Here is a 13,673-nt window from a genome sequence, read left to right as displayed (position 1 = left end):
ATAAATTTACGCATAAAAATTAAATTAAAAATAATCATCACATATATAGAGGGAAAATATATATTTTGATCTCTTAATTGAAAATAAAAAAAAGCTACTTAAATACTTTTTATGTATAAAGAGTTAATTTAGTACATTGTTATTAATTTTTTTATAGTATTCAAATCATACATAAAATAACTATTAAAAGTACATTACTATACGCACTTTATAATAATTTTAAATTGTATTATTAATTGTTTACCAAAAAAATAATTGTATTATTAATTTATTATATAATTATAAATTAAAAATAATAATATAAAAAGCTTTATATTAAAAGTACATCCAATTTAAACTCTATTTAAAATGAGACAGATATCAAGTTTGGACAACCTTATATAATAAGAAACGAATCATATACAAGCAATGTCAAGTATCAAATTGCCATGAACCACGCGTAAACAACAATTTGTATTTTAGTTAGCACTTATCACTTTATTTAAAAGTATACTTTTTTTTTTTTATCCTAAAAGTATACTTTTTCTATTGCACATAAAAGTAAACCTTTTTATAAAAGTTTTTTAAAATTTTCAGGCGACCAAGAAAAAAAATTGCAAGTGAAATAGCAATTATCTAATGGAGAGATGTTATATTTACTACTAATTTTTTTTATAAATTTTTACTATTATATTAATTACTGTTGATTTCTGTCAATTTAACAGTTATAATTTATAGTGTACACTTATTAATTATTTATTAATTTTTAATAAATTATAATCATTAGATTAACAGAAATCAATGGTAATTGATTTAATTGCAAGAGTTGTAAATTTTTTTAACAATAAGTATAACCACCCTCTATCTAATAATTTTTTTTTTATAGAAGTTAAACTTGTAATATAAAAAGTTATGTAGTTATTACAAAAAAAAAAAAAAAAAAGTTATGTAAACTGACAAAGGAGTAGAATGGGAAGGAAAGCATTTTTGGTACCATCGTCTAATATTATTAAAATCGGTCCAGTTATTAATTCAGTTGAAGTACTGGTCACTTGCTTAACCAATAGATCACTAATTCAACCGTATGATCCGGTAATTATATATAATTTTATAATTTATATTAAAAAATTATAAAAGAAAAAATATTTCTTCAGTCACCGTAGATAAATTTATCTCTAGTGAGCTCAAAATAACGTCGTTTTAGGATTATAAAATTAAAAAATTATAAGGATAAAGACTAATATAACTCTATAATATATTATAATTACAAAACACCTTGATGTTCTCCCTAAAATAATATCGTTTTCGGCTCACCAGAGATAACTTATTTCCATTGATTGGAACCTAATTATAAAAAACTCAAATATCTAAAAAAAATATGAAAATATGAAAATAATAAATCACATATTATTATTCAATAAAGGATCAAACACAAATATAATGATCGTGATACAGAGTTTCATGTTCAGTAAACGTCATTTTTAACTTGAAATCAAATCAAATTTTTGTGTATAGTGCATAATTGAGATAATAGTAGTGTTGTAGGTACATACCTTATGTAAGTCAATAAGCAAAAGAATATTCAAATATGTCCATTATGAATTTTTTGAAAAAAAAAATTTGATTTTTTTTTTTGGACTGAGCCGGATCACCGGTTAACCGACCAGGTCACCGATTTTCTTTCATGAAAATCGACGGTCACACCGGGTCATACCGGTTCTGATGCATGGCCAGTCCGTTGCTTCAACCGGACCAATTTATTGGTTTCTGAGTCGACCCGACCGGGTCGGTTCGATTTACTCTAAGTGCCATCGTTGCACTTAGACTGTTCAATGCAATGGTCATATTTATATTATGTATTCTCGGGAATAGATAATATAAATATTACATTTTTTTTTCTTCACGTCAGTCAATAATTTATAAGAAAAGAAAAGAAAAAAAATATTTTTTTATTAAAAAAATAACTTTAATATTTACGGTATATATTTCCAAAAATATCCAATACAAATATGGGTAGTATAATAAATTTTTACAAAGGGATGGAACTTGAGGGAGATAAAAAATAGTAAAGAGCCATTGACGATAACAAAAGTGAGAATAATCAGTTTAGTTTAGTTTATCCTTTGAAAAAATTGAAATGACTAAACTTCAAAAACTAAACTGAACCAAATATGAAATTGGTGAATCACATTCGTAATCATAAATCCCAAACTGGAATCCCACACTCACAGTCTATAATAAAACTCTGTTCCCCAAACATCATCTCAGAAAATATGAACTCAGTTCTCGAGTTCACCGAGTCGAAGCTCTCTTCTATGTTAGGTAGTTCAACAATCTCGCTCAGCTCTGAAGACTCTGACCCTTCTTCTAATGTGGGAGGGTCGAATTCCACCATGGCGGCGGCTTCAGCAGCCGCGGCTTGGATGTCACGTGGGGTAAGCGTGAGGGGTCTAGGGAGCATCTCAGCTATCTTTGGGAAGTTCAGAATCGCAGAGTGTCCCTTAATGCTCAAAGCTGCAACATCGTGTGCTCGTGCTGCCATTTCAGGAGTGGAAAAAGTGCCAAGCCAGATGCGTGATTTCTTGCGTGGCTCGCGAATTTCTGACACCCATTTGCCCCAGTTCCGCATTCTCACCCCGTGGTAAACCGGGTGCTTGCTGCACTCTCTGGTTCTCTTGGTTTTGCTCTGTTTTTTGGTCTCTGTTTTGTGGGGTTTTGAAGAGTTTGAGGAGTTGCTGGTAGCAGTTACGTAACAACTTGTTTGTGTCATTGTTTGTAACAACTTAGAATCGAAATAAGAATGTTTCTAGGGGTAGCTGTAGCTCATGATAAGGAGGGAGTATGTAGGGAGAGATATCATATTATCATAAGAGGATTGATTGTTGAGCAGAAACAGAGTATATGGTTAGGCTTTTTGTAGCGAACGATAAGTTCTCCCCTCCCATACAGGAGTATATAGCGACCCTTAATCTACCTACCAATAATGCGTTACATGTAATATCAACGCCTTCTTTTAACATATCATTTTTTGTTTTTTTGTTTTGAAAAGTTCAAGATAAATTCATGTGATTTTGCTTTAAATCACTAATTCCTAAGTTTTTTTTTAATTATTTATTCTTATAGTTTTTTTCATCTAAACTCATCTTTAAAATTATTATAAAATTTAATTAATTTGCCTATTTTATATTTTCAGAAGAAGAAAATATACAAATGACAAAAAAAAAGGACTAAATATGTTAAGAACTTACAACTAATTTCTTTACTTTTTTTTTTTGTAAGTTTCCAATATTTTCTCTTTTTTTTTTTGTTCTCAATCTATTTTCTTCTTTTTGATTTAGACATATTTAATATTTTTTCTTCTCTTTTTTTTTTACTTTTAATCTTTTATGTAAGCATCGTAAGTTTTTAACTAGAGGTGATAAATTTTGACAGTGACACAAAATTTTTGTATTTTAGTTGTCCCATTTTTAAATTTTTATTGTGTTCATTTTAGCAAAATCTGACATGAAAAATACTTGTCAACCTGTAAATGTAAACACAAAAATGATACGTGTTAATTTTTTTACTGATTATTTGTGTGATATCGTATTATGTTGTGTCTGTCAATCGTCATAATAAGCGACAAATTTTGAGGTTGATAGGTTATTTATATCATACTGTGTTGTGTTACTTTAAATAATAAGTGACATACTTTGAGGTTGATAGATTATTCATGTCAAGTAGTTTCAACCAGCAAAATAAGCAGGTCATACTGTTTTTAAATTCATGTTGTGTCGTGTTAACCTGAATTGCCATCCTTATTTTCAACATATTTGATATTCTTTTTACCTTTTTATTATCAGTCTATTTTCTTCTTAAAATAAACATATTAATTAAGTTTGTAACAATATTAATGATGAGTTTAAATAAAAAAATCATAAGAGGGTAATAATTAAAAAACTATAAGGAGATAAGTAATTCAAAATAAAATCTTTTTCAGAATTTTTGAACTTTTCTCTATTTTTGAGGACTGATATATTCATATTATTTCTAATAATCTTTTAATACGGTATTTTGTAATTTGACTCATAAGGTTTTCACTTTTCATATCAATTTTAATTAAAATATATATATATATATATATATATTGTATAAGACAAATTCACGTAAAATTTATCAAATAATTAATAATATGTAAAAAAAAAACACGTCGATAACATTTCACATAATATATTTCACAATGTTTATGTTTAGCATTACAATGGAAAAAAAGAAAAGAAGAAATAAAGGAAACTTTTTGATTAGTAGACGTCACGCGGTAAAAAAAAAAAATGCATAAAGAGACTTATTTGGAAACTTTATAATTTTTATTTTTTATTTTTCAGGTATCCTTCCGCCGACAGTTTAAGATTAATTCTTTCGAGGTGGAAGATCACATTAAGTGAATAAATCTCTTCTAACAAAGTCTTTTTCATATGCACGGCCAAAAAACGAACCCTTATCAACATGCTTAAGAAACTCAATTATCTACCAACTGTACTGGGCTTTATTGATAATTTTACTTTTTCTTTGGAAAGACTTATTTGGACAAAGAGACTCGGTGGAGGAATGGATCGCACATTGCTAGAGAAGGCCCCACACAGGTGTTGTATTTGTATTAATTGTTTTTTAGGTATGGAAAAAAATATAATATATTTTGGAAATTTTATTTTTCTCTTATAATATAAATTTTTTCAAAATATTTTTATCATGACAACGTTCTGATTTGTAAAAAATAATTTCATCCCTTAACTTAAACAGGAAAAACTGTTAAATCCTAAATATTAACTATGCTTATTATAAACATTTGAGGCTCAGTCTAATAAGTCAACATCTCAGCTCTGTTGTTGTCATCTTATGTGTTGCTTTGTCGAAGCACCATTCCCCACTAATTTACAGAAATTCGTAACTTGTTGTTGTCTTCCGCGAGGCACGGACAACGTCTACAGATACCACTAGCCTCTGTTCTTCTTTTCCTTTCGTTTCTTTCTCTTATTTTGAATTTTTTGGACAAGGACTTCGGATGCTAATTAATATGGAAGAAAAATTAAGCATTCTTTTTAAGAAAGGAGGATGAAACGTCACTACCATGAGCACACTAGGATTAGGGAGTCTAATATTCCGTTAGTGTCTTAATCGTCCTTTATAAGGCAAAAGCATTCCTTCTTTCCTTGTTCATCCAAAAAAATAAAGATAAAAGCATTCCACTTCCAATGCTCTTGCTATGGATTTTTTTAGAAGGCATCCCTATCCAAGTTGCCATGACGTGACACTTCAAAACCGGCCCATAATTCTGGGATTAATACCTTCCAAGTTAAACGAGTAGAGTAATGATATATATACAAACTTTTTCACTCGAGAATCACATAAATATTTATTTGAGTGATTAAAAAATCTCAACTTTTACTTTACCTAAACTACAAAAGCTCTCTACGAATAAAGTTTCAGTGCTACGGTAACACTGAATATTCAGTACTATTGTTATTTATTTTGTGATATGTGGACAAAAAATATTATGTCATCTAAAAATAAGGAAAATTAAATGATAGCTAAAAAGATAATATAATATTGCTTAATCTTTGATTCTATCGTAGCAGTAAAGATTTATTCTTCAACCACTTAGGTTTCGCACTTTCTTCTCTGAATTATTCTTTTCAAATTGATATATAAAAATAGTACGAAGGTAATACCATGTCATAAACAGGACGGCCAAAAATACACACATAATATTTTTGAAACCCTAATTAAAAATAAAACTTCTTTTGTCAATACAATTTTACCAACACTCACACCATAATATTATTATTCTTTTATATAAAATATTTCATTTTTTATTTTAAAAATTAAATAAATATTTGCCGAAAGGGATTGAAAATATTTAATTAAAGAAAATCTGAGAAAGATGGGAATGCGTCCAGCCTTTAGTTTGAACCATTGGGCTTCCACTCTTCCCACATACAAGTATGAAACAACGTCTTCAAGTGAATCAACCAAAAGCTAGACAAAGTATTCTAAGGACAACATAATAAATAATCCACTTCATCAAACTTCAAAATGATTGAATTCCACTCAAGCTGCAAAACTTTACTAAACAAATTTGGGTTCTACACATCTATGCCCCAGACTGTGACTCACATGATGTCCCTGACAATATATCATCCGTATTTTCTCCGTTCTCACTTGTATGGAATGATACATCAGCTAAGGTGTCATCATCATTTTTCAGTTCATTACTAGCTACACCAGAGTCAATAAAGTCTCCAAATAAATCATCAACCAGAGCAAGAGGTATGGACGGTGTCAAATTTGGAACATTGTTTGGCAAAATTTTTATTCAAATAACACGCGAATAATACTTTTTACCATACTGTCACGTGACGTAATTCATTATAAGTGATAGCGAATCACGCTCGCCAATGATTTCGTGACATGTGACACATTTTTACAGAAAAAAACTGACTGGACAAAGTTCGTTACTAGTGGTAGTGAATTTGATACACAATGTGACCACGTGTCACAATATTATTGGCAAACGTAATTCGCTACCACGCGTGACAATATAATAAAAAATGTGATATTTTTTTAAAAAAAAAAAAGTGATATTTGGATAAAAAATTTATAAAACAGTGACACTTTGGAGTTTGGTCACTGTTATGTCAAATTTGCTATTATCTCATCATTCATACTCTTTATATTAGTGGGCTTGGGCTTGCACCAATAGTACTACACTAATACTTTGACCTAATTATTAGTACCAAGTACGTGTTACTGCTTTGTATTTTACACACACACACATGACACATCAACATAAAATGAAAAAAATAATAATATGGATTGAAATAAGATTAAAATGAATGAGAAGGTTTAAATTTTTATACAGTATTCAAATTGATTCTGGCCTGGATTGAAATTGAATTTTTAATAAAAAAATTGAATTAATTTGTGCTTTTGCACCCAGCCACCAAGAAAAAATAAAAATAAAATAAAAATTAAAAGTTACCTAACGGGTCTTGCTCTCTCAGTGGATAGTATCTGTATCATCGTTTGGAATGATAGGTTGCAGGTCTATATTCAGGTTTGTAAAACAACAAGTTTGATTTCTCAATCTTAGGGCCTGTAATCTCAAAACTGTTATATAGTTCAAATTATCTTATGAGACTCCATTCTATTCATTTTAATTCTGGTGTTCTTCGAATTAATTGCTTAGCTTGCATCTAAAATTGCGCCAAATTTTGAACTATTAATGATGTGATTTGATGCGCTTTTGCTTTTCAGAGTCGACCGAGTTCTCAAATTTACCAATACATATGTTGCATCAAGGCCTACACATTATTACTTTCAGGTTCCCACCTTCCACTACTGTGATTCTTTTATTTTCCACTTTTCTTAATTCCTTTTGTAATCACTGCTTTTCGTTAGTTATGTTGTTGTTTAAGAGTTTTGAACTCCTTTCTCAGCTTGAAATCTTGCCACTCTTGAAACAGGGACATAGCACTTATCATTGTTTAAGCTGTGATTTTATGATGAGTGGTAGGAAGAAGAAAGTATGCATTGAAGACAGTAGCAAGAAACAAAAAATCATGAATTCTATATGGAGACCAGTTGCCACTAATGCCAGTTCTTGTGAAGGTTTGTCTTTTTTTTCGCCCAATCAACTCCTGGTAGTACCAATGACATTGTGCTATGCTTATGATATTTATGATTTCTTTTACATGACCTAAGGGTGGTATTCTTTGGAATGTAGTAAAACAGATATATTAATCACTTTTATCTGATCTTAGTTTATGGTATAGTTCCTATACCAGATGAGAATGTCGGTATTGTATATATTTTCTGTTTTGTAAAGGTAACTAACAAGCATAGGATGCCATTGAGTAGCATGTTTTCAAAAAGTATAATACTTCTTTAACTTCTTAGGAGGAAAGAGGCCGGGGTAGGGTAATCCATGTTAAATGATGTGGTTTTGCAGAAAGCTTGATAAAGGATGCAACAATTGAGTCAGATGATGGAGGCAAAGTTCAAGAAGGGGTTTGTAGCACATCTAGAACTATTTCAAATGATCACCTCATGAAGGTAACTGCTGAACCAATGTATGAAATTACTGAATCAGTGACCAGTTCCAGCCTATTGCAGGATAATGTTGAGAACAAAGTGCTAGAAGGAGATTCATCTCTCTCCATTGAAAAGCATTCGATTTCTGTGAAGGCGAGATTATAAATTTCCACTTTTTTTTTTTATTTTCTTGAATTGGTAGTTTATATTTATGAAGTTGCCAACAATATTTGTTCATTTTGTCCTTTTATGTGCTAGTGATTACCATATATATCTTTTGTTTGGTCCTTTTACATTATGTTTGGGTTGCTGAATTGTTGGTTGTTCAATTTACATTAAAGGTTACTATAGCACTAGATTTGTTTTGTCCTTGTTTTTTTCTGACTCTTCCGTTACTTTTCATTGTTTATTGTCCGATGTTTTCCTTCCCCCTTTCACTATTTTACAGTGGAAAGAAATGATATCACTTGTTTTTTCAGAAAAATTTGATTGTTCTATCTATTTGCCTACTGGGTTTTGATTTGTAGTTCATCTTTATTTTTTAAAATAAAAAGTAGAAAAGCCTTATACTTCAATTAGGTTCTCTTTTTTGATTATGCATTGAACTGTCAAAAGCTGAAGCTCTTACATCTCTGTTTTCATTTTGTGTTTGTTGTGTAGGCTGGTGCTTCTCTATTTCGATTTATTAAAGGAAAAGGGTAAAGCTATTTTTTTTTTTTTATTTCTGTTTGGCATTGATATCGACATTGCTTAGCCAACTTGAAGTAGACAAAGTATAGATGAATGGGAGGCTAAATATGACATGAGAGAAAGTGATAGAGAAAAATAATTTGTTCATGGTTATAAAAGGGCTAGAAAAAAGTGTGACCTGAGATAGCATAAGCTGAAAAGGAAAATAGTAATCCATATTAGGAATTGTAAATAGTTTTGATTTGTGATTAACGTTGCCAATGCCATATGGGATACAATTATACAAATCTTGTTGCTATTGTTATCATCAGAGGGAAGGGGTAGAATATTGTGCATATGATTATGATATTTTAATTAGATTATACACTTATTACATATACTTAATACTGCTTCAGGGGTTCCACGCAGAAAATGATAGAAGAGGAGATGGGGGTTAAGATAATATTACCTTCTTCAAAAGAAGAGGAATTTGTTAGTAAGTTTTTGGCTTCACCATATTCACTCTCTATCTTGCATGGGTATGCTTTTAAATAGTTATTTTCTATTGTGGTTTTGTTTTAACTTTGATTATTATTATACTTTGAGATATTTAATTAAGTGGCAGCTGATTTGACATGAATATAATTCTCTTACATTTAAAAGAGTACATTGAATGTGTTATGACTCATAATGATGTTATGGGTTGTTGGTTCAAGTTGTGTTTGTTAATTTTATATAACCAAAAGCTCAATTCCATCGAACGGCAAGAACATAATTATGTGACACAGAAGTATGAGCCTTGTATTGGCAGAGCGTGAGATTCAGAACTACCATTCCCTCTTAACAACCTGGTTTTTTGGAGTGGGATCTCCTCTACATCATTATAACTCTTATAAGAGTGGACAATAAAATCCAATATCTGAATGATTGGTATAATTGTCTTATGCAGCCATAGAAGGCAGTTCGATTGATAGCGTGACTTCAGCTTCAGAGAAGATACAGGCTATAATAGATGAGGTCAGTTCCCCGTTCGTGCAGTCTCTCAATCTCAAAAGATCTGTGGCTATATTTAACTCATTTTTCCAATTCGTTTCTTTAAAAGTGTATTATGTCAGTGGTGGTGACTTGATGTTACTTTGAAGTCACATATTTCCTTGTTTTTCATAACAGACAGTTAGGAGCCGAAATCTTGATTATTCACACTTCATATCCCTTCCGTTAGCCATCCATCCTGATTTAGTTAACAAACTCATCAATTTTCAACACTCTATTTTGGGAAATGGTGATTCTTGCATGGATGAGAATCTTGACACTGAATCCGATGAGGATACTACTGACAAAAAAGAAGTGGATCAACTGTCAAAGGAAAATGCTGATGTTGCAGTTGAACTTAAAGTTGATGACGGCAGTGAATCAGTTAAAGTTAATCTTACTAACATACCACTTGTCACTTATGCACCTAAAGCATCCAAGTCTTCAGCTTCATCTGGTATGAAAATAATCTGTGTTGCTATGTTTCAGATGCTTATTGCTTAAGGAATTTGAATAAAGGGATTGTGCAATTATCTTCATTGTGTAATCAACTTAGCAGAATAAATATTCTTAAGTATGTCTTGATACGTGTTTTGTTACATTTACTGTTAACTGTCTTCTACTTTGTGGAGCCTGAATCCTGATTTCTAGTTAATCATTTATGTATGCTATGGTTATATTTATATTCTTAAGACATGTTATTACCCGGTAACCATTCACTTTCATAGATTATGAGTTTACTTTGCCATAGAAATTCAACAAGGATTAAATGTTTTTGCTTTACTTCAGATTACAATTTATTCTGTTTAAATCTTCTTCATTCTTCTATGATCTATCTTCTTCAATATGAATTTCACTGATTTATGTTGCACTTTTGCAGACTTGGGAATTGAAAAATCTATATTCATCAAGCCTAAAACGTTTCACCTTACCGTACTCATGCTTAAGTTGTGGAATAAAGACCGTGTAAAGACAGCTGCTGAGGTCTTGCAGGTAAAATTTATTAAATTTAACATAATAATATAGTATATGAAGTAGATTCTTTGTTTGTATTTATGTTTGTAACCTTGCAGAGTATCTCCTCAAAAGTTATGGAAGCGTTGGATAATCGGCCTGTCTCTATACAAGTAAAGGGACTGGTAAGAGTCTATTTTGAGCTCCATTTTACAGATACAATATCCAAAAGAATTCCTACGCTCTGATTATCTGCATGTTGTCTTTTGTTGCATTTAAAGTTATATAATATATTAACAATTTGAAAGCTTTCCCTTTGCAAGCTCGTAAATAAAATGTTCATGAAAAGTTAGCATTGCATCATGAGATGTTAATCTTAATACTCATGTAAACTGAGGCTTTCATTGAAAGATTTCCTATAGCTCTGTGTGTGTCGGATAGAAACTTGTTTTCTTTTACCACCAAATTTGACTTTTATGCGATTTGTTTTATAACTTTAAACCGAGAAACATATGTTTAATCCTGCAGGAATGCATGAAAGGTTCTATAGCAAAAGCCCGTGTTCTGTATGCTCCTGTGGAAGAAATTGGCAGTGAGGGCCGTCTTCTACGTGCCTGTCGTATCCACATATGTTGCTCTTTTGTGGGTTTTATTTCTCTATTTATTAGACATAATTATGGATCAATGATCGTACCTGGTTTTGATTTTACATTGCTCTCAAAGAATTGTTTGAGTTTTCTGAGCTTTTATAGAAGTCATAATTGATGCATATGTTGAAGCTGGACTTGTCTTAGAGGATGATGCCAAACATAGCCTGAAGGTAAATCGAATTTAGTGGATTCATTTTATCTATTTGCTTCTTTTGGTTAAATAATAACAGGAAAATGTTGTAACCTACATTCAATAGGTTTACTTGGGTTTAGGGCCATTTTTACTGGACTAGTCTTGCTATTTATTAGATATTGGTTTTCTATAATTTCTTTATGTTCACTCAGAATGTCTAAGATTTATTCTAATGCAGTGTTAGTCATGTTTTGACTTGAATCATAATAGCATTTGTATATTTCTGGACAAATTCCCTTGTTGTAAATGTTATTTATGCATTATTTCTAGCAAAATAATCATTTCCTCTTTCCAGTGTTAAATTATTAATGTTTGCCAAATGACTGTACTCTTCTTTGAGGCCCTGCTAGGAAACTTTACCACCAGAATCATGCCATTATCTGTCTCTCCTCCTGCTGTGCATTTTGTTTGTAATCTTGGTAATTTTCAATGGTCATCAATGTTTTTCTCTTGTTTTGCAGTTGCACGCTACTGTGATGAATTCAAGGCATAGGAAAAGGTGCTGCTACCCTTTTTGTTTCATTTGTTTTAGTACTACTTAGTTTTGGCGCCCAACAATTTCCCTTGCTTTTTGAAACTTGATTAGATTAATTTTCAGTTTAAATAGCTGATATAATCTACTGGTGTTCAGGGCAAAGTGGACAAGAAAGTTTGATTCTTTTGATGCACGGGGCATATTCCAGCAGTATGGATCAGAGGACTGGGGACAGTATCTTATTCGTGAAGCTCATCTTTCGCAGAGATTTTCATTTGATGAAAATGGATACTATCATTGCTGCGCTTCAATGCCTTTTCCTGAAAATATGCAGGTAGAATGATTGACGTCTTCTTGATCATTGCCTGACTTTCTCCTATGTGGAATAAGGATTTAGGAGTTGCTTCTAAAGTCTTCTAAACTTAACTAGCTGTCACTGAAAATGCTTGACGACAAACTTGGGTAACATACCCAGAAAAAGAAAGAAAAAGGAAAAGTAGGGTACTAGAGTTATGCTCGGCATTTAGATCAACTCTGGGTTCAAATGTCTTGCTTGGCAATTGACATGGCCTCTTGTAGACCTCAACTTCTTAATCTGTAGTTCAAATCTGTTTATAAGTTCTCCATATCTGTAAAAATTCTATTAGTTGAACAAATAAAATCTATAAAGATATATATATTAAAAAAATTGTCCATTCAATGTTTTTTTTTTTCAAACCTTATACATAAAAATTGCACCATTTGCTTATTCTATATTTGATTTGCCTCAAAAATCAAATAGGATCCAATGTCTTATTTGTTACCTTTCAAACATATGATATGTGCATAACTTAGAACTTTCATAAATTCCTATTCTCACGCATTCTAAATTGAAAGGGTAAGAATCATGCGCAGCTAAAAAAATATGTTCTATAACACTTTACCTCGCAATATATACATTTATTTAATCAGCGTAAGTATCAAATTCATTATCTAATCAAACTAAAGTGCAATGACAAATTCAGAATAATATTTAGGAGATAGGATACTCCTACTATTGCTAGTATGAATGTAATTATCAGTTTGTTTTATTATTGTTATCGTTACATCGATTATATTGATTTAACGATTTTGATTTAACTTTTTAATTTTTTTTCTCCTTATATTTAATACTTTATATTTATTGTCACATTTGTATGATTATGAATTTTCATATTTAATGTAAAAGTATTAAATATGGAGAATCATAATCATATAAAGGTGAAAATAAATATAACCGTTGAATTAACATAATCGATCTAAAGATAAAATAAACTAGTAATGACATTGATAATAATATTAATTAACAGTAACAATATTCTATCTCAATATTCTATCTCAATATTCACGCAGCACGAGATTTTTCATTTTGAATCAAGTAGGGTTTAGATCTATAATTTTTTTTTTTTTCGTGTAAAACCAAATCACAATTTATGCATACTTGGGTTTATCATCACTTTGTCATTTATGGATGTTTTTTTGAGAAAAGTTCAATAAATTCTTGTAGTTCAAATTTATAATTGAACTTTATAATTATTATAAAAATTTCAATTGATCTCTAAATTTAGTTACCATATGAGCATTGTAAAAACATAATTATTATTTTTATTTTTTTAAAAAAAACTTATTTAAA

At 30.5% G+C, this 13,673-nt stretch overlaps 2 protein-coding genes across 3 annotated transcripts; one reads left to right on the top strand and one right to left on the bottom strand.

Annotated features, from left to right (window-relative positions):
- Positions 1 to 2,035: 2,035 nt before the first annotated feature.
- On the bottom strand, positions 2,036 to 4,579 carry LOC133317025 (dehydration-responsive element-binding protein 3). Its single transcript, XM_061518817.1, has 2 exons — positions 4,542 to 4,579; positions 2,036 to 2,723 (listed from the first exon to the last, which is right to left on the bottom strand). Exons 1-2 carry the CDS (start codon positions 4,577 to 4,579, stop codon positions 2,177 to 2,179), a joined length of 585 nt encoding a protein of 194 aa, XP_061374801.1. The 3' UTR covers positions 2,036 to 2,176.
- A 2,451-nt stretch (positions 4,580 to 7,030) lies between these two features.
- On the top strand, positions 7,031 to 12,706 carry LOC133317024 (uncharacterized). Of its 2 annotated transcripts, XM_061518816.1 has the most exons (15): positions 7,031 to 7,072; positions 7,273 to 7,339; positions 7,482 to 7,626; positions 7,967 to 8,025; positions 8,131 to 8,202; positions 8,710 to 8,747; positions 9,135 to 9,214; positions 9,668 to 9,735; positions 9,889 to 10,207; positions 10,631 to 10,743; positions 10,824 to 10,889; positions 11,233 to 11,323; positions 11,457 to 11,524; positions 12,009 to 12,046; positions 12,179 to 12,706. In XM_061518816.1, exons 1-15 carry the CDS (start codon positions 7,047 to 7,049, stop codon positions 12,363 to 12,365), a joined length of 1,437 nt encoding a protein of 478 aa, XP_061374800.1. In that variant the 5' UTR covers positions 7,031 to 7,046; the 3' UTR covers positions 12,366 to 12,706. The 2 variants fall into 2 exon arrangements, with proteins under 2 accessions (XP_061374800.1, XP_061374799.1); XM_061518815.1 differs by having other exon boundaries at positions 7,967 to 8,202.
- The last annotated feature ends 967 nt before the right edge of the window (positions 12,707 to 13,673 follow it).

Source organism: Gastrolobium bilobum, unplaced genomic scaffold, assembly GCF_033153095.1.
Source record: "Gastrolobium bilobum isolate Gb01-03AN ecotype WA unplaced genomic scaffold, APGP_CSIRO_Gbil_v1 utg98293, whole genome shotgun sequence".
In the NCBI taxonomy this organism is placed as follows: domain Eukaryota; kingdom Viridiplantae; phylum Streptophyta; class Magnoliopsida; order Fabales; family Fabaceae; genus Gastrolobium; species Gastrolobium bilobum.
Note: the sequence above shows the minus strand (reverse complement) of the source record. Positions and strands in the feature narration are given on the sequence as shown.